The 27,971-nt window shown below is 39.1% G+C and overlaps 1 protein-coding gene across 1 annotated transcript in view; it reads left to right on the forward strand.

Annotated features, from left to right (window-relative positions):
• The window catches only part of LOC132124212 (uncharacterized protein C8orf34 homolog), a 106,671-nt gene extending 80,084 nt beyond the window's left edge, over window positions 1-26,587 (forward strand). The window contains exons 11-15 of the mRNA XM_059535123.1: window positions 7,916-8,045; window positions 20,843-21,315; window positions 22,370-22,466; window positions 25,439-25,486; window positions 26,266-26,587. Coding sequence (XP_059391106.1) covers window positions 7,916-8,045; window positions 20,843-21,315; window positions 22,370-22,466; window positions 25,439-25,486; window positions 26,266-26,273 — 756 coding nt within the window. The 3' untranslated portion in view covers window positions 26,274-26,587. The remainder of the gene's footprint in view (window positions 1-7,915; window positions 8,046-20,842; window positions 21,316-22,369; window positions 22,467-25,438; window positions 25,487-26,265) is intronic.
• The last annotated feature ends 1,384 nt before the right edge of the window (window positions 26,588-27,971 follow it).

Genomic DNA, 27,971 nt, shown 5'->3' on the forward strand with positions numbered 1-27,971 from the left:
CAGCTTTAATAGCCTGATTATTAGACTTTGAGAGGGAAGTGTTCTGATTTTCCTGTGAGGATTGAGGTGAATAGTGGATCGGTCACCAGTGGCTCGGCCTAGTGTTCTGAATATGGGTACACAAGCACAGTGTGAGTACTTAAAATGCAAACAGTTGCTGAGTGGTCTCATGCAGTATTTATTCTCAATCTGAATTTAATTTCTGAAGCAATTGAAACCATGCTTGTGAGTGGACAGAAGCCCCTTTAAAAGTGGTTGCAAGCTTTGGTGGACCAGTCGGTTTGCTTTTAATCCACAATTTCTCAGTGCAAACGTAAAACAGCTGTTTTGTTTGGCCGTTAAACAGCTTTTCTCTGATTTGCTCACAGGAACCTGATTTGTTGAAACTAGTTTGACTCATTCTCTTCAAAGTCAAATGCACACATCACAATCAATAAAGACAAATGTCACTTTAAACCGAAGTCGTGCTGAAGAAAACAGCATTGCATTTCCCAAGTATTGCTTCAGTTTGCAAATATCTAAGATCTATTATGGGTTTGTATAGTCAATGACGGAACTAAGTGGAACCAATAAACCTCAAGAGAACAGATTGAGTCAGTAAGACAGAATCAGAAATGAATCATCCTCGAATATTAACACTGACATGGATCTCTTAACAGCAGCCTCATCGTTTATGAAATTGTTTCTGTTAACTGTCATTCATATTTATTTGTTGTTACTGTAAATGTAGATGCTTGTCTATAGAGAAATATCAAAACATTTGTGAGGGAAGAGTTTTCTTCCCTGATAAATGTCGCTTTGAGGGCTGTGTGTCAAAAGGGTTTGGAGAATAGAGTTAAAATGAGTGTGTATGCTTGTCCTTTGTTTGTATGTATGGAAATGACCTGACTTTGCTCTGTTTAAATTAATAGTGCATTATGGGCCAGGAAGCCAGAATCACAGATATGGTTTTGTTTATATGTATGTATCTTAGGTTATTGGGGTACAACAGTATATTCTTCCATTGTTGTTTACAACCCAAATTCCGGAAAAGTTGGGACGTTTTTAAAATTTTAATAAAATGAAAACTAAAAGACTTTCAAATCACATGAGCCAATATTTTATTCACAATAGAACATAGATAACATAGCAAATGTTTAAACTGAGAAAGTTTAAAATTTTATGCACAAAATGAGCTCATTTCAATTTTGATTTCTGCTACAGGTCTCAAAATAGTTGGGACGGGGCATGTTTACCATGGTGTAGCATCTCCTTTTCTTTTCAAAACAGTTTGAAGACGTCTGGGCATTGAGGCTATGAGTTGCTGGAGTTTTGCTGTTGGAATTTGGTCCCATTCTTGCCTTATATAGATTTCCAGCTGCTGAAGAGTTCGTGGTCGTCTTTGACGTATTTTTCGTTTAATGATGCGCCAAATGTTCTCTATAGGTGAAAGGTCTGGACTGCAGGCAGGCCAGGTTAGCACCCGGACTCTTCTACGACGAAGCCATGCTGTTGTTATAGCTGCAGTATGTGGTTTTGCATTGTCCTGCTGAAATAAACAAGGCCTTCCCTGAAATAGACGTTGTTTGGAGGGAAGCATATGTTGCTCTAAAACCTTTATATACCTTTCAGCATTCACAGAGCCTTCCAAAACATGCAAACTGCCCATACCGTATGCACTTATGCACCCCCATACCATCAGAGATGCTGGCTTTTGAACTGAACGCTGATAACATGCTGGAAGGTCTCCCTCCTCTTTAGCCCGGAGGACACGGCGTCCGTGATTTCCAACAAGAATGTCAAATTTGGACTCGTCTGACCATAAAACACTATTCCACTTTGAAATAGTCCATTTTAAATGAGCCTTGGCCCACAGGACATGACGGCACGACGGCTTCCTTTTTGCATGATAGAGCTTTAGTTGGCATCTGCTGATGGCACGGCGGATTGTGTTTACCGACAGTGGTTTCTGAAAGTATTCCTGGGCCCATTTAGTAATGTCATTGACACAATCATGCCGATGAGTGATGCAGTGTCGTTTGAGAGCCCGAAGACCACGGGCATCCAATAAAGGTCTCCGGCCTTGTCCCTTACGCACAGAGATTTCTCCAGTTTCTCTGAATCTTTTGATGATGTTATGCACTGTAGATGATGAGATTTGCAAAGCCTTTGCAATTTGACGTTGAGGAACATTGTTTTTAAAGTTTTCCACAATTTTTTTTACGCAGTCTTTCACAGATTGGAGAGCCTCTGCCCATCTTTACTTCTGAGAGACTCTGCTTCTCTAAGACAAAGCTTTTATAGCTAATCATGTTACAGACCTGATATCAATTAACTTAATTAATCACTAGATGTTCTCCCAGCTGAATCTTTTCAAAACTGCTTGCTTTTTTAGCCATTTGTTGCCCCCGTGCCAACTTTTTTGAGACCTGTAGCAGGCATTAAATTTTAAATGAGCTAATTAAGTGGATAAAAGTGTAAAATTTCTCAGTTTAAACATTTGCTACGTTATCTATGTTCTATTGTGAATAAAATATTGGCTCATGTGATTTTGAAATTCCTTTAGTTTTCATTTTATTAAAATTTAAAAAACGTCCCAACTTTTCCGGAATTCGGGTTGTATCTTGTTAGTGTGTTGGGAGACAAATGCTTGTGTGTGAGTGTGTGTGTGTGTGTGTGTGTGTGTGTGTGTGTCTGTCTGTCTGTCTGCAGACTGTCATTTATTTGTGTGTGTGTATATATATATATATATATATATGAGAGTACCCCGTCAAGCGAGGTTGAACCAACTGGCTTCACGGTGTATCGAATGGATCGTGACTCGGATATCACGGCTAAGTCGCGTGGCGGTGGAGTTTGCTTTCTCATTAGGGACAGCTGGTGCAAACAAGTGGTGGTAAGAGAATCTCTCTGTACTCCTGATATCGAACTAATGAGTGTATCACTCAGACCATTCTATCTTCCTCGCGAGTTCCCACAGCTGTTTTTTACTGTCGTCTATATACATCCGCTGGCAAATTCAACTAAAGTCTCCGATGTGTTATATCAACTTTCACAAAGACTTGATACTCTGTCTCCAGATGCTCCCAAATTTATCTTAGGAGATTTTAATAACTGTTCCTTAAAAAACTGTTTGAGAACTTATTACCAGTATGTGAACTGTTGCACCAGGAAAAATAAGACACTGGATAAGTGTTATGGCAACGTTAAAGATGCCTTTTCTGCCTCGACGTTACCTCCCTTGGGTAAATCCGATCACAGCGTTGTTAATCTTCGACCAAAGTATCAAAGACTTCTTGAAAGAGAAAAGCCTCAGATTAAGACTGTAAAGATTTGGAATGAAGAGAGTATTATGTGCCTTCAAGGATGTTTTGATTGTACTTTGTGGGACACATTTGAATCACCTGATCTGGACACTCACACAAATGTGGTATCTGATTACATAAATTTTTGTGTGGAGTCCGTTCTACCCACGAAAACGTATAAATTATTTCCAAATAAACACCATGGGTATCAAAGGAACTTAAACAACTGATAAATAAGAAGAAGGTAGCATATTATAATAATGATGTTTTAGCTAAAAGGGACATTCAAAGGGAAATTAAAAGACAAATTAAGGTAGATAAGGCCCTATATAAACAAAAAATTGAGGCTAAAATGTCACAAGGAAATTCAAAACAGGCATGGCAAGGTGTTAGGATGATGATCAGTGTACCACATAAAAGTCAAGGAAAACATAATGCAAATACGACGATCACAGATGGCAAAAGTGGGGAACTGGAGCTAGCAAATAGGTTAAATAATTTTTTTTCACGTTTTGAAGGAAATAGTGAGAACACTAACAGTGATAAGGAAACTTTATTTACATTTTCATCAACTAATAACTTTATCATCAAAGAGGCCGATGTAAAGAAAATGTTTAAGAGTTGTAATATACATAAGAGTCCCGGGCCTGACAGCATCTGTGGACGAGTATTAAAAAACTGTGCTGAGCAACTATCCACGGTTTTTACTTCACTTTTCCAAGGATCTTTAGATCGATGCATAGTACCAACTATCTGGAAAACTTCAACTATCATACCCTTTCCTAAAATCAATAAACCACTAGAGCTCAGTGATTATCGACCAATTGCACTGACCTCTTTGGTGTTTAAAAGCTTTGAAAGGCTTGTTAAAAGGTATGTAGTGTCAAAAACCCAGCATCTACTGGACCCTTTACAATTCGCCTATCAGTCTAACAAGGGAGTAGATGATGCAATTTTAACATTGTTGCATATTGTTAATTCGCATCTTGAAGATTCCAAAAACCATGTGAGAATCCTATTTGCTGATTTTTCATCGGCCTTTAACACTATATTGCCAATGGTGTTGGTCGAAAGATTAAACACAGAGTTTAACCTGGATGGGGGATTGGTTATGTGGTTGTGGGATTTTTTAAGGAATAGAGTACAAAGAGTGAGAGTGGGTGGATCAATGTCAGAGAAACAAATTACTAATGTCGGATCCCCACAAGGCTGTGTCCTATCACCTATATTGTTTATATTGTACACAAATCACTGTATAAGTGCACACCCAGGCAGATTTTTTTATCAAATTTGCAGATGATACTGCATTAGTCAGTTTCCTAAAGGGGGACGAGGACAGTCATGGACCTGTTTTAAATGAATTTATTTCTTGGTGTGACATGTCAAATCTTAAGTTAAACATTTTTAAAACAAAGGAGATGTGTATTGACTTTAGGAAGGAGTCTTCAGTGAGTGTAACCACTATCAAAGGAGAACCAATACAAAGTGTTGATGAGTACAAATATCTTGGGGTCATCTTTGATCATAAGCTGAGGTGGGATAAATGGACAGAGGCTGTGAACAAAAAAGGACAGCAAAGACTCTACTTCCTTAGGAAGATGTTGTCATTTAATGTAAACATCTCAATTCTTAGACTTTTTTATAATTCGTTTATTGAAAGTGTTTTTACATTCTGTATCACTTGCTGGTTTGGAAATGCCACAGTGAAACAAAAGAGCTCAATTAGGAAAGTTTTAAGCACGGCGAGCAAACTAATTGGTATCCCTTTGAGAGGTCTAGAACAAATTTATCTTAACAGATGCCACAGTAAAGCAACAAAAATCACAGCAGACAGTAGGCACCCTCTGTTTGATGAATTTGAGAGATTACCTTCTGGGCGAAGGTACAGGATGCCAGCAATGTTTAAAAATAGGGGGAAAAACTCCTTTCTGCCACAGGCAGTTAAACTGTTGAACAAGGGTAATGCTGCGTACTGAGCGGGTCTCAGTGATGATTTGTATATTTTATTGGTTTTATTCTCTTCTTGTATCATGTGACGTGTATTGTCGGTGCTGTATGTGAGCATGTGAAACGCAAGCAACAAAAATTTCCCTAAGGGGATAATAAAGTACAATCAATCAATCAATGTTCAGTCAATTGTGATACAACTGTGATGTCTTTTTTATGTAGATTTGTCGGCCACCATTACTAGTGAACAATTAATAGTTTAGCTGTTTCTTCCTGGTTTAGATGATGATATTTATAAATACTTTTCAGCACTTGTGCAATGGAAATTGGCAGTAGTACAAATGTATCAACAAGTGTAAACAGCTTGAGAAAAGGCAGTCCAAGGTCACTTGTTGGACAGTGTTCCTAGTCATTTCATTTATTAAAGGCAATAAGATATTTTTTTACAAAATAAAAACATTATACACAATACTTACTGCATTCAATACTGACATGACTTTCAGTCACAACTGCAATGAGTAGAAATATTGATAGGGGTTATTCAGTAACCTCTTCACAAGTCTACACCCATAATGTGTACAATAGGCGGGCGTACACGGTGCGACTTCGGATGGTCGGAAGATCGTATGTCCATGCACACGGCACGAGTGAGTTTATCTGAAAATCGTACGGACGAGATGATATACGACACGATTTTACAACCTGCGAATTCCAGAAGCAATCGCACGAAGTTGATAGACGCGTTCGACTTGAAGCACCGCTGCACGCACAGAAGGACCACTGTATGCGTTAAAGTACTGCGAGAGCGATGAGAGAGCACACATATTCAATGCATTCGAATCGCTCTCGCTGTACTTTGATGTCATACAGGTGATCAATCTGTGCAGCGCTGCTTCAAGTCGAACGCGCCTAATATAACTGCTCTCCCTCTCTCATAACTGCATATAAAATATTGATACGAGCCGTGACTGTTTCCTACACGTACAGGTTATTTTTCAGCAATAGGAAACCGGGATGTTTGGTCACCCTGTATGTGTGTGTTCTTGTATATGGTTTATAAATATCTGAAATAGGTATTACAATTTAAACATGGTTTGTGAGGACAATTCCTGTGCCCTCGTAAACCAAATGACTTTAAAAAATACTATACGGTGTTTAAAAGAAATTTTAAACATGCATTTTCCGTGATGGATAGAGGTAGTGTATGGGGATATACAGTATAGAATACCTTTACGTCTATGGAGAGTCCCTGTAAACTACATATCCGTGTGAGAGAGAGAGAGAGAGAGAGAGAGAGAACTAAAAAGGCATTGGAACACGTAGAAACATCATACAGCGCTCGCTGTTCCTGTCAGAGTTCAGCAAGTTTATCGTCCTGGTCAATAGTCCACATTCGCCGTGGCGCTGCCATCTTCGTCTTTCTTCTTCTGTGGTTTTCCTAGTTCATGATTGGTCAACTTCAGATAAATCAACAAATCGGCTCGTTCAACCGCACACAGGTCATGAATTCAAACCGATAGCTCACAAACTTTTTAGACATGTTTAAAAATGATCGGGAGGTCGGGAAGTGCTCGTAAGCCACTCTGCTCGGCTCGTAATTCATCGCAAATGATACGAGCCACGACCATACGAGCATACGCGATTTCCACACGATTGAAAAAAATCGCATGCGAACTCGTACAACAGCAAAAATCGCACCGTGTACGCCCGCCTTAAGAGCTCTAGATGACTGTTTAAAACGTTAGTGAAACAAAAAAATAATCAAGATGTATGATGCTGCTTATGAATGCGAGATGATCTTACAAGGTTTTGACTTAATGCTGTTGTTTAGTAGTGAACGTATTGCTTTATGTAATGCTTTACCAAAGCTTATATCGTTTGCAGTAGGTAGCAGCTTGCTAGCCTAGCATACGTTTTATACAAAAGTTTTTATTTTCTCTGAAATTGTTCTTCACTCTTTCTTTAGCCAGTTGGCATGTTAAGGCTTTGAACACCCATCATTCACAAAGTACACTCTTCATTCTAATTTATTAAATATTTTTTGCTATTTTAATGATGATAAAAGTCAAAATTGAGTATTACAGTTTTGTTCACCATGTCTTACTTTACCAAAAAACAAAAAACAGTCAACAACAAGAGAATGTTTAATAGCACATCACACACAGTTGTCAGTAGCTAGGCTAACCAGTTAGCCTGCTAGCTTAGCTAAATGTTTTTAAGCTGTTTGTACACTCTGAACTGGTTACAATTGAAATTCAATTACTAATGTTGGCGTTAATATGTGGAGGTTAAGAAAAATAAGAATATTCATCTGTAATTCTTTTAGTTGTGTGTCTGTGGTGATATAATTGGGGTTAAGCATCCTGCTGTTACATTTAGCATTTCGAATCCCACAAACCAGTTGGATTTTACTGATTGTTACTTCAAAACCCCGTAATCACTACTGAACATCTAGCGCAGTGTTCACAAATAAAAGTTCAGTCCTTGTCGCCATACATTCTTTCAACCTAAAGAACTGTGGTTTTCAGTGTTTTTCTAATTTCTCTTAAAAAACAATTAGCTCTCATTATAACAGATAGGGTACAATGTTATAACCATAAGTAGTAGATAAAAAAGGAGTCAAATTCAAAGCTAATGTGACTCTCTGTTTCTTGTGTGTGAATGTGCATATGTGTGTGTTATAGCGTCACCCTGTCTGGGCATTGGATGTGAAGCCGATCAGAGGCACGAGTCCCCAGATGCCCAGACGTGCTCTGCAACTCCAGGACTCGCTTTTCTCCAAAGAACTGGAGAACATGGGCAAACATCTTGCTGGTAGGTTTTTAACACACAGGCACCCACATGCATATAAAACAGACCACCTTTCCATTACATCCTGACACTGTCAAAGGCCACACATGTCAAAGTCTGCCTGCGTATACAGGGATGAAGGTGTCTGATTGGCTAATTAAAAGCGGACTCACGTAATGAAATTTGTTGTGAAAAATGGTGACCATCTTTGATTCAGTTAATAATTCCACCACCACACTAGCTTGTTAGCGTCACTGTGAAGTGACAAATCTCTGTCTGTAGATGATCAAACTCAGCTGGTGGTTTGATCTCACAAACCTTTGTTAGATGTTGTGTGTGTGTTGCTCGTTCGTTTGGTAACTGCTTGAAAGCATTGGACAAAACCAACGGCACAAACAGCACCAAGGTCTCCAACATGTGTCGCACAGTTGTTTGTTTACGCATGTACTGCTTTTTATTTCAGTTCGCTGTTGTACACCAAATACATTTGAAACATATTAAGTATTTAAGATGGGCACTCTTACTATTCATCAGAGCAACAGCTGTGTGTCTTGATGTTTTTGATGTTTCACCTAGAACTCAATGTGATTAATGTATCTCTCTCTTACTCACTATCTCTCTCTCTCTCTCTCTCTCTCTCTCTCTCTCTATATATATATATATATATATATATATATATATTGTTCACAATATAGTTATTTTAATATAGTTAATAATTCTTGTTACCAGTGCTAAAATCACAAAAAAGCTAATAATAGCCTAAATAAAATAAATAAATAAAATAATGCTCACTGAAGACAAATAAACAATTAGCAATTAAATAAATTTATCCTGTCAGGACCACTATCATCAATTATGATTGACAATTAGCATACAGTTTGGATTGGTATTATGTTTCTGTTGTGGGCAAGAACTCCTTGTGCAGGAAAGAGCAGTGATAACCCCCCTAGGGTAAACAGAACAGAACCAACAAAAAAATGGGGGGGGGGGGGGGGGGTCCGAAAACCAGCCAGTATCGGGTGTGACCACCATTTGCCTCATGCAATGCAACACAACTCCTTCGCATAGAGTTGATCAGGTTGTTGATTGTGGCCTGTGGAATGTTGGTCCACTCCTCTTCAATGGCTGTGCAAAGTTGCTGGATGTTGGAAGGAACTAGAACACGCTGTTATATACGCCAATCCAGAGCATCCCAAACATGCTCAATGTCCGGTGAGTATGCTGGCCATGCAAGACCTGGGATGTATTCAGCTTCCATTAATTGTGTACACATCCTTGCAACTTGGAGCCGTGCATTATCATGCTGCAACATGTGGTGATGGCCTTAGATGAATGGCACAACAATGGGCCTCAGGATCTAGTCACGGTATCTCTGTGCATTCAAAATGCCATCAATAAAATGCACCTGTGTTCATTGTCAATAACATACGCCTGCCCGTAGCATAACCCCACCACCACCATGGGTCACTCGATCCACAGCATTGACAATAGCAAACCGCTCACCCACACGACGCCATACACGCTGTCTGCCATCTGCCGTGTACAGTGAAAACTGGGATTCATCCATGAAGAGAACACTTCTCCAAGTTGCCATACACCATTGAATGTGAGCATTTGCCCACTCAAGTCGGTTACGACTACAAAATGCAGTCAGATCGAGACCCCACTGAGGACAACGAGCATGCAGATGAGCTTCCCTGAGACAATTTCTGACAGTTTGTGCAGAAATTCTTTGGTTATGCAAACCGATTGTTTGAGGCAGCTGTCTGGGTGGCTGGTCTCAGATGATCTTGGAGGTGAAGATGCTGGATGTGGAGGTCCTGGGCTGGTGTGGTTACACGTGGTCTGCGGTTGTGAGGCTGGTTGGATGTACAGCAGTGCCAATTTCTCTGAAAGACCTTTGAAGACAGCTTATGGTAGACAAATGAATATTCAATTCATGGGCAACAGCTCTGGTGGACATTCCTGCAGTCAACATGACAATCGCACGCTGCCTCAAAACATGCGACATCTGTGGCATTGTGCTGTGTGATAAAATTGCACATTTTAGAGTGGCCTTTTATTGTGGCCAGCCTAAGGCACACCTGTGCAATAATCATGCTGTCTAATCATCATCTTGATATGCCACACCTGTGAGGTGGATGTATTATCTCGGCAAAGGAGAAGTGCTCACTAACACAGACTTTTTGTGAACAATATTTGAGAGAAATAGGCCTTTTGTGTGCATAGGAAAAGTCTTAGATCTCTGAGTTCAGCTCATGAAAACTGAGGGGCAAAAACAGAAGTGTTGCATTTATAATTGTGTTCAGTGTATAAATTGGATTTTGGAATTGGAATGAAATTATTCTCACATTTCTCGCTACAAACAATAAACAGCTACATGAATGTGTATGTGGGAAGTGTTTAAATATTTGTATCAAGTGTGCTTGTTATTCCATGACTCAGTCAATGGGAAGCTTATTCCAACATCATTTTGGATGAAAAGTCGCCCCTGTTCTCAGATGGCATTGATTTAAGCCATTTGACTGTTGAGTTATATCTGAACAGAGTCATCCCCATAGGACCAGGCATTAGGCCCATTCAACAGCCTAATTTACCCCTTTCATGCTTTTATTAGCTGTTAATGTTCTCAGTGTTGAAAGCCAGGCTTCTTCTTTTATCTCATTATTACCTCAATTATGTGGTCAACTAAATCCTCAAGACTCCTTTTAATTTACGATCAAGCTGTGTTGTTTTGTTTTAGGAATTTAAGAGTTTGACTTATGCCCAAAGGACAAAATTGTTGGATGTTTTTTTTAATGGCAGAGAAAAGCTTTCTGCCACTTTTGAATAAATAAAGCATTACTTTCAGCTAGCTGGAATTCCTCAGATCTCTCACTCTCTCTCTTCCTTTGTGAGATGAATGTTTTGAATGTGCATAAATGTATGGAGACAAATGTAAGGCACAAATCAGGCAACCATCTTCACTTAATTTACACACTAATTTTGAACCCCTACATATATCTGACCATTTATTTAGAACATTTAAGCAATGTTCTTCGGACCAAACTCAGGGCAGCAGACAGAAAATGGTCCAAAATAAAAGATCAGTCTTGAGTATGTACAGGAGCTTCTCAATAAATTATAATGTCGTGGAAAAGTTCATTTATTTCAGTCATTCAACTCAAATTTTGAAACTCGTGTTTTAAATAAATTCAGTGCACACAGACTGAAGTATTTGAAGTCTTTGGTTCTTTTAATTGTGATTATTTTGGCTCACATTTAACAAAAACCCACTAATTGCGCTATAAGATAATCATCTACGCAAAATCAGGCTTGAGATGCACGTAAATGTAAATCTCTAAATCACCTCCGTATACAAAGAAAGATTCAAGTTAATCTCGGCTACTTTTCGTTTTTGAAAGAAGATGCACTGTGAGGAAAAAGCCTTGAATTGTGATGCTGACACAGTTTAATGCAGCATATCATCTCATTCTAATGAATTTATATTAGTGTTATTGTGACATAAACTTGTTCATATTCACTTGTTGAAATTTTCCCAAACTATAATGCCAGACTAAAATATGTAGAGTGCAACATTTTAAAATATGATAAATATAAATTGAAATTTTACCTTTCATTGCATTTAAATGTTGTAGGACTCATCTGCATTACATTCTCCAGTAATTTATTATAGGGAATACTAACGCTTAAAACATGATTTTTATGTCATAATTTTTAACACTGCATTTGTAACCTTAGTAATGTAATTTTATTGACATAAGTATCTGTAATCAAATTACATCAATTTAAAATGTAACTTATTACTTTTTACTACCAGGAAAAGAAATTAGATTACAGAAATCCTCAACTCTGGTAATGGCAGCACTTTAAATACATCTACTTTGTGATCAACAAACATGGGCTGCCTGATAAATGCATAAACGTGCATCTCATCAGTAAAGCCGATTCAGGGATTAATAGTACCGGTAAATCTCCATCAAATGCTTTCATATGGAGCGCCATTTAATACACAGAGCCGTAGATCACCGACAATCTACACAATATCGCGTTCTAGATTCAAGATTTTTATTCATCACATAAACGTTTTTATACAGTGAATATATAACCAGCAGTGAAATGTGAGCCAGGTCCATTCCATGGACAGTGCAATTATTAAACAATACAACACAGATGAAAATATACATAAATATAGGTATGAAAGAATGAAATAAAAGTAAACAATAAAAATATAATAATAAAATATAAAATAAAATGTATACTGTAGAGTTAAATATAGAATAGAAAATAAAATGTGCATGAAAGTATACTGTAGTCTTAAATAGTAAGATACACAGGAATGTACAAGAGGTGAATGTGCAAACAGGCTGTGACACTGTCAATATGTCAATATGAGGTAGAGAATGATGAATATCTCACTGATTATTACCATATTTTTCGGACTATAAGTCGCACCTGAGTATTAGTCGAATCAGTCCAAAAATATGTCATAATGAGGAAAAAAAACATATGTAAGTCGCACTGGACTATAAGTCGCATTTATTTAGAACCAAGAACCAAGAGAACATATTACCGTCTACAGCCGCGAGAGAGCGCTCTGTGTTTTCAGTGGTAGGCTACGGGAGAACTGAGCAAAATATAGAACGCTCTCTCGCGGCTGTAGACGGTAATGTTTTCTCTTGGTTCATTTCTCTCAGTTCATTTCTCTTGGTTCATGTCAAATTAATTTTGATATGTCACACCTGACTATAAGTCGCAGGACCAGCCAAACTATGGAAAAAAGTGTGACTTATAGTCCTGAAAATACGGTAAATGATTATTAAGTTGAGAAATGTAGAAGTTAAAAGGCTGAGTTTGAGTTTAGGAGCCTGATGCCCTGGGGAAGAAACTCCTCCTAAGTCTCTCAGTTTTTGCCATCAGGCAACGGAAGCGCTTACCAGATGGCAGCAAAGTGAAAAGAAAGTTACTAGGGTGGTTGGAGTCCTTGATGATTTTAACAGCTCTGCTTTTGCAGCATTTTGAGGTAGATGTCCTGTAGCGAGGGAAGAGCAGACCCTGAGATGCGCTTCGCTAAGTGCACAACTCTCTGCAGGGCTTTGAAGTCTTGACTGGAGCTGTTCCCATATCAACCGAGTCAATACACTTTCTATGGTCCCTAAATAGAAAGTTTTTAGGATTGCTGGTGAGACCCTGCATTTCCTCAACTGTTGCAGATGGTACAGTCTTTGTCTGGCTTTATTAACCTGTACTTGTTCGAGCCTTTGTTTGTATTCTGGTAGGAGGAAAATGGTGGCATGGTTCATTAGATGAATCACATTCGATTATGACCACAATATTGCGTACAGTAGCTTGTCAGTGTTAGTGTTTTTATCAATGCAACTTATATTTATGTTAATACAGCATTTGATGAATGTAACATCGCAAAGATGAATGAACTTTTGGAAGTTGAATGTTAGGGGAATGTAATTTTGGAATTTATGTGGTCTAATGTGATATTGTTTTTCATGCAATAGCAAACAAGATGACCCATTGAATTCATTTTTGGAGCGATGACTGATTGAATGTATTTTTAGTCCAGTGCCTGCATATAAGATTAGTACTGACCAAGTTCTTAGACACCCTGATGAAGGTCGATATACCTGTATGCAGTGAAATCAGAGACGCATTCCTTAAAAATTCAATCACAAGTGTTCAGAAAAGACTCCTTTGAGACATCTTAATACCATGTTTAAACAGCAATGTGTCTCTTCTGACCATATGTTTCAGTAGAAGTAATACTCATCTATTTTGTAGGACCAGGAATTTCAACATTCATAGTTCATCATCAAGTTAAAACCTTCTGTCCATGATGAATGATTGTTCAAGTATGTGTGGTGTTTACAGTGAACATAACTGTGGCTCCTATGTTCTCAGCCTCCAGCACTGACTCATTAGGACCCGTAAGCTCAATTGCATACTCTTATAAATATTATAAATATAAATGTGGGAAATTTTAAACACTGGTACACGAAACAAACAAAAAAACAAATCATTCATTTTGTTTTCATTGTCTTTATTTGGTATGGTTTGCCATCATCACAAATGATTTATGTCTATAATAATTTAAAAAAAAATCCTTTCTGTCACAGCTGAGAAGGAGCTTGGATAAGTTCCTGTATGCCTTCTAAATAAGGTTATGGTTGACTACAGACAAAACAATTATACATTCACAAATTTAACTGTATATACAACAATCTGGAATAGTTTTTTTTAAAGGGGAATAAGAGCTTTGTTAGGGAAAATGACATAGCATTGAGTATTTGCACTATAACATTATTAATCTGGACAACGTGCGTGTGTTTCATATTGAAAAGTATCATGAGGTTTCTTTGGAGAAAGGACTGTTTGCTTGCAAGTCAAGTAGTCAAGGTGTCTTAAACACATATCACAATTGAACATACTATTTATAATATGTCACATCTTGTTTCCTCTGAATCCTTATTTCCTCTCAGACTGAACACTGCTTGATCTTTCCAGATGTTCCATCTGAAAATGTACAACTGACTTTCATAAAAACACATATACAAAATATATATACAGTATATTTGATATACTGATATACAAATATACTGAAATAAAGCAGGCTATTTTAATCGCTCTTGCAATCGTACAAAGTAAACATGCCTTCCAATTTACACTTTACATCTGACAATAAATACTGCTGCCATGACTGTAAAAATACCTCGGCAAAACTTCAGGAAATTGTTTTGGTGGTTTGTTAATGGGAATCTATCAGTGGTGAGTCAATACTCCACGTCAATACACTGATGTGTTTTAAGGCTGTTAGTGTGTTGAATCAGAATACAAGCTGGAAAAATTAGTGTACAACAATTTTGGGGAATAACTAAAACATTTGTAAATTATTGTACACATACAGTAGATTCATAGCTGAGCAAACAAAAGTCTAACGTGCTTGGCTAAAATGTCAACACTTTCTCATATGAAGATTTTAAGTCATAATTAATTTGAATGAGTCAGTTTAAATGTTGCTATATATATAGCTATATATATGTATATTGGGGTATATTATATATACCAACATTGTATGGGTCCAAATTTTATGCCAAAAAAGGATATTAAGTAAAGATTATGTGCCATGAAGATATTTTGTAAATTTCTTACTGTAAATATATCAAAACTTAATTTTTGATTAGTAATATGCATTGCTAAGAATTCATTTGGACAACTTCAATGGTGATTTTCTCAGTATTTAGATTTTTTGGCGCCCTCAAAATCCAGATTTTCAGAATCTCGGCCAAATATTGTCAGATCCTAACAATGTCACAACCGGGGTTAGAACCCAGAATGTGTTGTTGGTAGCCCAATGCTCTAGCCACTACACCACAGAGCAGTATAGACCCAGGTTGCAGAGAAGAGGCAGGATTGAAGAAAAACAAACAGTCTTTACTTAGTGTCCTTCTTGAATAAACATAAATTAAAGCTTCCAACTAAGCAGGTCAAAGTTCTGAGTAAAAAGTCTCTCGAAGAAATCAAAACATAGAGCCAAAGGACCTGTCTGAACAAAAGAACTTCAAGACTGAGAAAAAAAAGATTCAAATAAATGCAGGTCTTATATATGCCCACACATACACACTAACAAGCCAGGCACAGGTGATATCATTGAGCTAATAATTAACAGGTAATCAGGAAAAAGTTGTGGAAGGTCTTGTGCTCTCGGTTTCCCTCTGCTGGACAGACCATGGTGTGACAGGGCCCCCCCCCCCCTTTATGGCCGGCTCCAGACGGCCCAGGACGGTCAGGATGTAGGTGATGGAATGTATTGATCAAGTCTGGGTCCAAGATGTGTCATGCTGGCACCCAGGTACGCTCCTCAGGCCCATATCCCTCCCAGTCGACCAGGTAGTGAAAACCACGGCCACGGCGTCTTGAGTCTAACAGTCTCCTCACTGTATACGTGAGGCCACCTTCTATAACACGAGGGGGGGGGGGGGGAGGGACAGGACCTGGGGGAGACAAAGGAGAGGTTACTACAGGTTTCAGTTGAGAAACATGGAAAGTAGGTCTTACTCTCATCGATCTTGGTAGAGCAAGCTGGTATGTAACAGGATTGACCCTTCTGGTGATCTTGAATGGGCAAACAAATCTTGGGGCAAGTTTTTTGGACTCAACTCTTAAAGGCAAATCCTTAGCTGAGAGCCAGACCCTTTGTCCAATTCTGAAGTATGGAGTCACCCTTCTTCTCCTGTCAGCATACTTCTTGTAGCGAGTTGAAGCACTTTTCAAGGCCAAGTGAGCCCTTTTCCATGTCTTTCTGCACCGTTCAACAAATTTTTTAGCACTAGGGACTCCAGCCTCTATTTCTTGACTGGAGAACAATGGTGGCTCAAATCCAAATTGACACTTGGATGGGGATAATCCAGTGGAGGAGCTGCGTAAGGTGTTGTGTGCCAGCTCTGCCCATACAAGGAACCGACTCCAAGAGGATGGCTGATGGGATGTGAAGCAGCAAAGATATTTCTCCAACTCCTGATTCACCCGTTCTGTTTGGCCATTTGACTGAGGGTGGAAACCTGAAGAGAGACTGACAGAAGAGCCAAATAGAGACCAGAATTCCCTTCCAATAGCGAGACATGAACTGGGGACCCCGATCCGTAACGATGTCCACAGGAATTCCATGGATCCTTACAACATTTTGAAGGACAATGTCAGCGGTCTCTTTAGCAGAAGGAAGTTTAGGTAACGGAATAAAATGTGCAGCTTTAGAGAAGCGGTCCACCACCACCAGTACAACAGTGTTACCTTCAGATACTGGCAAACCCGTGATAAAATCCATGGATACATGAGACCAGGGACGTTGAGGGATTGGCAGTGGGTGTAGAAGACCGGCAGGGCGCTGATTAGAGGACTTCTGTTGAGCACAGACTGGGCAGGCTTGTACAAAAGATCGGACCTCTCTTGACAACTCTGGCCACCAAAACCGTCTCTGAATAAACTCCAATGTCCTCTTTACTCCTGGATGTCCAGCAAGGGAGGAGGCATGACCCCACTGAAGGACCTCAGATCTTGCTTCCTTGGGAACAAACAAACATCCTGCTGGTACCTCATCAGGAATGTGCACGCCATGTAGCGCCTCACGGACAGTATCTTCGATGGACCGGCGAATAGGTGCCAGAATGCAGTCTCTGGGAATGATGAATTCTGGGGAACGGTCCTTCTGGGAGCAATCATACTGCCGTGATAAGGCATCAGCCTTTACATTCTTTGATCCAGGTCTATAAGAGATCACAAAATTGAAACGGGTAAAAAAAGAGGGCCCACCTAGCCTGACGAGGGTTAAGGCGCTTAGCCTGCTGTAGATAGGACAGGTTCTTATGGTCTGTCCACACAATGAAAGGATGCTTGGACCCCTCTAGCCAGTGGCGCCACTCTTCTAGTGCTAGTTTCACAGCTAGGAGTTCTCGGTTACCCACATCGTAATTTCTTTCTGCTGAAGACAGGCTTCTGGAAAAGAAGGAACATGGATGAACCTTGTTATATGTAACGGACCTCTGAGAGAGCACTGCTCCTACTCCCACTTCAGACGCATCCACTTCAACAATAAAAGGTAATTCAGGGTCTGGGTGTACCAAGATTGGGGCAGAAGAAAACAGTTTCTTTAACCTGTCAAAAGACTTCAGCGCTTCAGCAGTCCAGTGAATACGAGTGGGTGAACCCTTCGTAAGAGCGGAAATGGGTGCTGCAATTGTACTGAAGTTACGAATAAACCTCCTATAGAAATTGGCAAAGCCAAGAAATCTCTGTACCTGCTTCAGGGTTTTGGGCTGGGGCCAGTTTGTGATGGCAGATACCTTCTTTAGTTCCATGTGGATGCCTTCTTGAGAGACAACATAGCCTAGGAATGAGACTCGAGACACATGAAACTCACACTTTTCAAGCTTTACAAAAAGATGATTCTCAAGTAGCTTCTTCAGAACCTGTTGGACATGGTGAATATGTTCCTGTAGAGAGTTCGAGAAGATTAATATGTCATCTAGATAGACAAACACAAAACGATTCAACATCTCCCTCAGGACATCATTAATGAAGGCTTGAAACACAGCTGGGGCATCAGCTAATCCAAAGGGCATGACTTGGTATTCCCAGTGGCCAGTTGGAGTACTGAAGGCTGTTTTCCATTCATCACCCTTCCGAATACGTACCAAGTTGTACGCACTCCGCAGATCTAATTTAGAAAAAATCTTAGCTCTCTGAAGCAGTTCAAAAGCAGATGACATGAGTGGGAGAGGGTAACGATTCTTGATAGTTATTTTATTGAGCCCACGGTAGTCTATGCAAGGTCTAAGGCTACCATCTTTCTTGGGGACAAAAAAGAAACCAGCACTAGCTGGTGATGTTGATGGGCGAATGAAACCAGTCCTTAAAGCATCCTGACTATATTCATTCATGGCTTTAGTTTCTGGGGCAGAGAGGGAATAAAGATGACCTCTAGGAGGGAGTGTGCCAGGCAGGAGGTCAATAGCACAATCATATGGTCTGTGAGGTGGTAGTTTGGTAGCGCATTGTTTGCTAAACACTTCTTTCAACTCATAGTATTAAAGGGGCATAAGTGTCAGATCTGGTAGATTATTCAATGAACAAACACTCACCTCTTCAATAGCTGCTAGAATTTCTTTATTCCCAGCCACAAAGGAAGCAGGAGAGGTGCAGGAGTCCCTACATGCTGAACCCCAGTCAAGGAGAGTTCCCGAGGTCCAGGAAAATTGAGGGTTGTGAAGCCGCAACCAGGGGTAACCAAGGATAAGGGGTTCTCTGGAAGACTCAATAAGATAAAAGGAGATTGTTTCATGATGGTTAGCTTCAATGGTTAAACACAGAGGAACGGTTCTAAACCTAATCATTCCAGACCCAATAGGCCTGCCATCCAGGGCTTCAACTTTCCAGGATGCAGGACAAGTCTCATAAGGGATACACATCTTCTTTGCCAGTTCAATGTCCAAAAAATTGTCAGCCGCAACTGAATCCACAAATGCCTTCAATGATATTATCTTCTCTTTTGCATCCCCCCAAGTAAGGGTAGCTGACAACAGTAAATGGGAGTGAGGAGTGTTAAACTGGGCAGCTCCACTCACTAAGGTCCCCACACACCCTAGCGAGCCTTGGCTTTTAACGCTAATTCAGGGCAGGAAGAGCGCATGTGGCCAGTACCTCCACAGTAGAAACAACGACCCTCTCTCATGCGTCTCTCTCTCTCTTTAGGTGATAGGCGAGTCCTGCCAAGCTGCATTGGTTCTTCCTCTGTCTGTTGGTTGAGATGAACAATTTCTGGAACATTTGTAGGTGACAACATGGGCACGACTTGGGGAGAGCAACGTTCTCTTCTCCTCTCACGAATACGGTTATCAATGCGGATGGCCAAGGTTATGAGTTCCTCCAGACTTGAACCCCAGTCTCTACTGGCTAATTCATCCTTAACATCTTCAGAAAGGCAACGGTAGAAGGTTGAGAGAAGAGCCTCTGAATCCCATTTACTCTCTGAAGCCAGAGTACGGAAATCAATGGCATAATCAGCCACAGATTGATGCCCCTGGCGTAGGTCAAGCAACCTTCTTGCAGCCTCACGGCCACTGACTGGATGGTCAAACACCTGTTGGAGAGTCTCTGTGAACACCTTTAGATCTGAGCAAATGGGGGACTGTTGTCTCCAAAGAGCTGAGGCCCAATCCAGGGCACAATCACACAACAGGGATATTATATATGCAATCTTAGCCTTCTCAGAAGCAAAGGAAGAGGGTTGGAGTTCAAAAATCAGAGAGACTTGAGTCAAGAAACCCTTACAGGTACCGGGCTTCCCGTCATAGCACTGAGGGGCTGGGATCTTGGGTTCCTGGGAAATAGGTGCAGCTATTGGTGGCGGATCTGGGGACGGTGCTGCCACAGGTTCTCTAGGCAACTGGGCTTGTAGTTGTTGCAGAGATTCCCCAATCTGGTTAACAGCATCTGTCAGCCTCTGTAGCTGTGATGCATGTGTTCCAAGCAATACTCCCTGTTTACTAAGGGCCCCATGAATCTGTTCAGCCTCTGCTGGGTCCATCATTTTGCTGGCTCAGTCTTGCTGTCACAACCGGGGCTAGAACCCAGAATGTGTTGTTGGTAGCCCAATGCTCTAGCCACTACACCACAGAGCAGTATAGACCCAAGTTGCAGAGAACCACACAAGGCAGGATTGAAGAAAAACAAACAGTCTTTACTTAGTGTCCTTCTTGAATAAACATAAATTAAAACTTCCAACTAAGCAGGTCAAAGTTCTGAGTAAAAAGTCTCTCGAAGAAATCAAAACATAGAGCCAAAGGACCTGTCTGAACAAAAGAACTTCAAGACTGAGCAAAGATACAAATAAATGCAGGTCTTATATATGCCCACACATACACACTAACAAGCCAGGCACAGGTGATATCATTGAGCTAATAATTAACAGGTAATCAGGAAGAAGTTGTGGAAGGTCTTGTGCTCTCGGTTTCCCTCTGCTGGACAGACCGTGGTGTGACAAACAAATCATACATTAATTGAAAGCTTTTTTATTCAGCTTTCAGGTGATGTATAAATCTCAATTTCGAAAAATAGACACTTAAGACTGTTTTTGTGGTCCAGGGTCACATATGTTAAATATTTAAAAAGATATTAATGAGGATACTCTATGTATTAATCCTAATTTATACATTTAGTCATGTCCCACATAATCGATGCCGAAACGTTTATAAGCCGTGACTATTATTGTCCCCTAGTTGGTGATTTTTTTGCTTTTATTGTCTTGATTTCTTCAGAGGTGGAGAAGGACTTGGCCAAGCTGGCAGAGCAAGGGAAGCTGAGCCGAAGTCCAAATAGCCCTCATAGGAGTTTGCTTTTAACCCCCCTCTTCCACACCACTAACACTCTGCCTGTGCTAGGACAGACGTCCAGACCACAGTCTCCCAGCAACCTTTCCACAAGGACCACAGGCCTGCCCCTTCACAACACTAAACCCACAAGCTTAGTCATGGACCGAACATCTCCCAGCAACCCCAGCAGCCGTGCCCAGACCCCTAGTGGAGCACGGCTACCCAGCAGACCATTGACCCCCAATAGTCTCATGATGCACTCGTTAACTGCCGGAACCCATGGGAAAAAAGAACGAGTGTACAGGCGCTCTAGAAGTAGACCCGTCACGCCAACGGGACAGATAACCAGACCGATCCTCACACCACCAGGCCTGAGCACTACGGATTTATACGGAGGTCTGTGGAGCACATTGACAGAGGTACACATGCACCCAATCCAAAGTTCCTTTTGAAGTATTTAATAGACACAAACAGGAATCATATTGTAAGCTCATATTCTTATGACTGATGAGATTATGAAAACATAAATGCACTGATCATGCTCTGATTCTACCCAGTTAGAGCAGTTCAGCTCCTGAAAAACAAAAAAGAAATATGCACGTTTACATCTCATTCAGTTCAGAATGGGATCTACAGGAAGAGATCAGATGATTTGTGCTTCACTACTGTTTTCATATAAACGATTTACCACTGAAATGTGACGTCGATGTATGAACGCTTTCTGTCTGGCCCGTACCAACGATACCTTTAATCCTCAAAAAATAAGAACACATAAAAGACTTTAGAAGTGAACAGGGGGAAATTTATTTATTAGAGGTTGGCTCAGAGGATTCAACCCAGAGGTGTACTTATTTCGAAAGAAAATAAAAACATCTGTAGAACGAATGGGCCTGAAATGCACATTCACTGCCTCTCTACATCTTGGGTTTCCAGTTCAGAGGGGATTTTGTTGCTTTTCAATTGGCCACCTTTCTGCACAGTCCACAGCAGTTTTTACTGATACATCATTACACTTCCTGAATACTGAAGCAAATTATGTCCTCTTGAAATCAAAATTAAAGTTTTGTGGTATTTAGTTGATAGTGTGTCAACTGTAAGGCTATATATATCCAGTGTACTCTTAAAAAGCTGCTGTTTAAACCATCTTTATTTGGTTTTAGTTGGTTCAAGATGGTCTCCCAGCTTGGTCAAGCTGGATTCAAGGTGGGTAGCCAGCTAATTTCCCAACTTCACCAAACCAGCCAAAAGACCAGTTTGACCAAGAAGGGACACCAGAAAATGAGCTTAGGTTAGTTTAAATTATTTTTTTTATTTTTTTTCCCAGTAAGGATGTTCAGCACAGCCTTTGAAAGCATTTGGACAATTACATTCAGCCTTCAAAATGAATTAGTTTAGTTGTGTCATTTAACAGATATCAAGTCATGTTGCCATTGTTATGATTTATATCTCTGTTCCCATCATATGTGTTACTAGGATGAGTTTTACCAGCAGTTGCAGGCAGTCAGGAAGCCCTGGCGCATCCCTAGTGACACAGAGAGTGACTGTCTGGAACCACCCGAGCAGGACAGGTGTGAGTATTACAACTCTGAACCCATCTTGTTCACTGACTAAATCATGTCATAAAGATTTGAGGAGCAGATTCACTAAACCATTTATGCATTTTGGTGCAAAACCACCAAGTTTAACCAGTCTCTAAATACTGCAAAAAAGTAACTGTCATTATTTTCAACACGAACACACCTCCTTTCTATGAATCTGGCTTTTGTGTAATTTATGCTATTACCTGATTTGCATAAAGGCCCAGTTACAACAAGAACAATAACTATAATGAAATACACATTAGCATTAACTTCAGCTCTCAATAACGTTATGTTTATTATAAGCACAGGCAGTAGTTTTGTCATCTATCTTTTAAATGCACTATGTCTTTAAAGTCGAGTGGATTCAGATTGGCTGTCAATGTTTTTATCATTCATCTGCTTGGAAAATCGTTTCTCTGTGTCATTATCATTGCAGTTGTGTTGCGGACTTCACTATTCTTAAAGAAGTAGAACTATTCATAAAATATTTGATACCATTAAAATCACTTTCAAAACTATTTTCTTTTTTTCGGCCGAAGAATGATACAAACATAGACAGCCAGTCAGAGTTTAAAGAGCTTCAGTATTTAATGAGAAAGATGACAAAACTGCACGCATACTTACATTAAACAAAACATTGTTGTGCATTAGTCTGGATGCTTACATGGTTATCATTATAGTTATTGTTATTGGTGTGAACAGGCCTTAAGTGTATCGTTTCGTATCCAACATAAAAAAATAAAAACCTTTAGAAGTGTCTTATTAAAATTTTTGTCAGTTTAAAAAATATTTTATAGCTAAAAATAATGCATTTACAGAACTTGCAAGTCTGAAATTCTGTAGAGGATAATTAATGACAATATCTGAGCTTTCATCCTTTGGAAATAAATGTGTCTGGTCAAGAGAACCACTTCCAAGTGGCACTGTTTCAGTCCTCACATATGCAAGACTGCAGCATGTGTGGATTTGAGGTTGAAAAACATCGGACACTTTAATTATGTTGATATGGTCTCAAGAACATATCTTAGATCTCCATTCCAGTGGAAGTCTGAAAGATTTAAGCATGCTTAGAGTCATTAGAGGATTATTATTTTTGCAAATGACCGTCCGTCATTGCTAATAAATATTGCTGGCCTCCTTTTTCACTATTTTAACGTGACATGGCCAGAATTTCAATGTCCCTCATAAGCCATTAGTCTGTTAATGACCTCAATATTGTAGAATATTAAAGCTCTAGCCCTGAGAGAGTGTCTCTAAGTTCATGGATTATATAAGAATGATTGTGATTTTAATCAGGATGAGGAGAATTATCAATAATTGCTCAAGAGCATAATAATAAAATGCCAAATGCAAAACCAAATCCTAAGTTCTAAGAAAATGTTACTGTATCCTTTTAAACTCAAAGCACTTTTAGAAAACTATTTGCTATAGGCCTAGTATAATATTTATTTGGTAAACCAATGATTTTGACATATGTTTGGAACACACAATCGCATGGTCCACAAATTTCTAGACAAGCAAAATATTATACAAACAAGCCAAGCTTTGCTATCAAATGTAATGTAACTGCATATGACAGGCTCCATTTTGCCAAAAACATATATTGCGTAAAATAAGTAAATTGTGCTAACAAGCATACTTGCTGGAACTGTCATGCCAACCCAGTTATTTAAAGGAACATGATGCACAGTCTGTTAGTGAGAACGCCTGGCACTTCCAACCGCAGGACGTGACAAAATGCCATTTGGCATTCAGAACATTTGCTGATTGGCTGCCACAGTGACTGTTGACGCTGTCTGTTAGAGTTTAGCTTATGCCGACACAGGTTTCTGAGCAGACATCAAGCGTATGGCAAAGAATAAGTTCCATAACAATTTCCTGTTATTGCAGGAACGCCCACAATGGGGTAACCACTAACCCTTAAAACATTTCAGTGACTGCTCCATTCATTTCGAATTTCATGCCTTTAATACAATGACTCCCTTTCCTAATGAGAACTGATAACTCTGGTTTTGCTCCTTAGGGAAGTTTGATTTCTCAAACGAAATATTTTAGTAGTTTGATGTTAGTAGTAAAATGTTTGTTATAATATTTTAACTGACCTGATCGGCAGGACCACACAGAATCTCCATGTAGAAATCCACAGAAATGGAAGACCCGTAATCCACAACCTGCAGCATTTGTGTATTATTCTTGTATATTTGGTGATGTTTTCAGCTGCTAGTACAAGTATGGTAAACATACTGTGGCTCTATTTTAAGCATTACGTCATGTTTACATGGGTTCTGAATGTATGGTGCAGATTTGGCATTTCCTGCCAAAATCAACTTAATTTGGAAATTTCGTTACCATACTGCTTGAAAGTTTGGGGTCAGTAAGCTTATTTATTTATTTTAATTGAATACTTTTCTTCAGCAAGGATACCTTATATGTTTTAAAAGTGACAGTAAAGACATTTACTTTGTTACAAAAGATGTCTCCTTCATATAAACGCTGTTCTTATCAGCACTCTATTAATCAAAGATATGTTAAGGGTTCCACAAAAATATTAAGCAACGCAATTCTTTCTTGAGCACAAAATCAGCATATTAGAATGAATTCTGAAGGATCGTGTGACACTAATGTAATGTAATGTAATGATGCTGAAAATTCAGCTTTGCCTTCAAAGGGTTAAATTACATTGTAAAATATATTATAATACAAAACAGATGTTTTAATATGTAATAACATTTCACAGTAATACAGTTTTACTGTTTAATTAAACAAATGCACATTTGGTAAGCATAAAATACTTTTTTCAAAATCATAAAAAAATCTTGCCTGCCTCAAACCTTGCTGATTTCCGATGCTGTTTTTAGGTTTTGTTTTAGGTGTCTCTTTGTATTATATTGAATTATATGTTTGAAAAGTCTCAGCATGAAACCATTTACAAGCTTTTCTTCTGTATTTTGGCTCTTTTTAGGTAATCCAAGTGGAGTGAGAGATGCCAGCAAGAGATCATTGTTCTCAGGTAAACATTTTAACACATCAGTCCATCGAGCTCACAGACGGCAAACTAATTGCCTGTGAATGAATCTTATGAATCTTAGCCTCTGAAAAAAGGCTGACAGCAGATTTTGGTCATAGCCTTGCCATATGAATTCTTCTCAGAAATAAGATGAGTTACAGACATTCAGTTAAAATATGATAACTAGCCTGTCTATATGATGACGGATCTTGTGACAGCATTCAGCATTCCTTCACGTTACGATCATCGAAATTACCAAAAGTGACTCGGGCCTCATTTACTGACACCCACAATGCACTGTGAGATCACTTTTAGAGCAATCTGAGACTACATGAGGTCCCAGTGTTTTGGAAAGAAGCCGTCTGATGTTAGTTTCCGTTGACTTAGCTGGGTGCCGCTCGAGCATGTGGCAGCTGAGAGTCATGGTAATGACGAAAGTGTCTCCTCTGTGGTTTGACTTTTCATGCCCAGTCGAGGTTTTACAGTAGAAAAGGGCAGACAAGCCTGTATAGTCACATGCAGCCAGTTAGGTTTGTGGTGGAACTACACTAAACGACCCAAAGCTGGGTGCCGATTCCTCTGACCTCATCCGTACACACGGCTGTGAATGTGCAGCATGACATGGATCGGTTCAGTTTTCCATTCTTACACTCATCTTTGACATGTTCAAATATTAAAGGCTGTTTTTATGGTAATTACTGAGGTTGTTATGTTTATTAGTGGTCATATGGAACTGAGGTCTGTCTCCAGGCAACTGATGTTTTTTTCTTTGGTTTCTACAGGCTTGTAATGGTGTGTACGGAAACACAGAGCCAATCAAACATTTATGCAATTTAAAGGGGCATTTGAATATTGTGAGTCAGCAAGAGACACTTATTTTTTAAAATTTTCACTAGAAGAAAGACTGTGTACTTTTTTCCACAGAGGCCAGTATTTCTTCAAAAATAAAAATGTTACAACCATTTGAAATTCTAGAATGTAATGTGTTTATCAGAAAAAGATAAGCCTGCACTTGAACTTTTTTTGTCTGTCAGCATGCTTCGATGTCTCTTCATAAAAGTATTTATTGCTGCCTTGCATAAATAAACACAATTTATCACATGATGTGCCAAATCAATGGTTGATAAAGTTGATCAATCAACAAAAGTTGACTTTTATTGCTTTAGCAGAGAATATGAATGTTAGAAATGTATGTATAATGTTGGACATGCACAGCACTGCCCCTGTTGACCTCAGCATGACGCTCTCTCATTCCCAACAGCATTGTGTGTCTACAACTGGAGATGACACATTTCTATAGAACTTACTTTACCTTTTATACTTACAGAAAAATATGTAGCCTGTAACACCTGTTATACAGTATCCTTGTATAACGGCAAATAAAAAGATTTGTATAAAATTGGATTTGTCTGCATTTGTAAAGGTATTTATGTTTGTCCCCTACTGGCCAATCAGAATCAAGTCTTCCAGAGAGCCATAATAGACAATTCTGATTGCACCATTCGCATTTTTGTCTCCTATTCATTTTTCCCGTATGGATTTGAAAAAAAAAAGTCTTCATTAAAGAGTTGGAAAACAATAGCTACGACATGAATCACAACATTACAAACTTCGATTTGAAGCAAAAGTATTTGAAAATCAAACTAAAAGACATATGTACAAGACTGTGTACCTAACAGCTTTAATGAGGGAAAGAACTACAGTCCAATAAAGCCCAGAGGGTGCCATAATCAAATTAAAAACATCAAACAAATATAAAACTTTTGATTTAGAATTTATTTTTGCAAAATATGAATACACATAAAAATATTTAAGCGAGAGCAGAGGGATACTGACTCGAAGGATTCATGGGAGTGGCAGTGTTTGTTTGCTGCAATTTGCTTGTGTAAAATCTCTGATTGGTGATTCCTATGCAGAATCATGGGTAATGTATCTTTCATCAGGAATTCCACTGTTAAACATGAATATTTAAAAATAAGTTTTAATATTGTCGACTCTTGGATTCAACTAAGGCATATACAGTAGCATGGATTAACTACCTCATAGCTCTTGTTTGTCTATACAATTTAAAAGTTATCTTTGATAAAAAATGCTCCCCTATTGAGAAAATTAATGTGATTTTTAATTCAGAAACCTGACTGCTGCACTGTATATTTGCTGTTGTCCATGGCAGCGATATTTATCACACCTAAATGCAACAGGTTACATCTGTACTGTTCATCTCGTTGCAAGGCTTAATGTTTGGTACGTTATAATAGACTATTTTTTACTTAGTGGATGTGTAAATAATATACAGATTGGATTGTAAAAATCTAATCTCAGATCATTATTTCATGTTCATGTATTTATTTATGTTGCAAACATGGATAATGTATCATCTAGCAAATTAAATCCTGTCAGGTTGATATGGAATATGGCACATCTATTCATCTTCTAGTGTTTCTGTGCAATGAGTTCTGAAATAGACTGAAGCACATTCACTAAGCAG

Source organism: Carassius carassius, chromosome 42 (assembly GCF_963082965.1).
Source record: "Carassius carassius chromosome 42, fCarCar2.1, whole genome shotgun sequence".
In the NCBI taxonomy this organism is placed as follows: domain Eukaryota; kingdom Metazoa; phylum Chordata; class Actinopteri; order Cypriniformes; family Cyprinidae; genus Carassius; species Carassius carassius.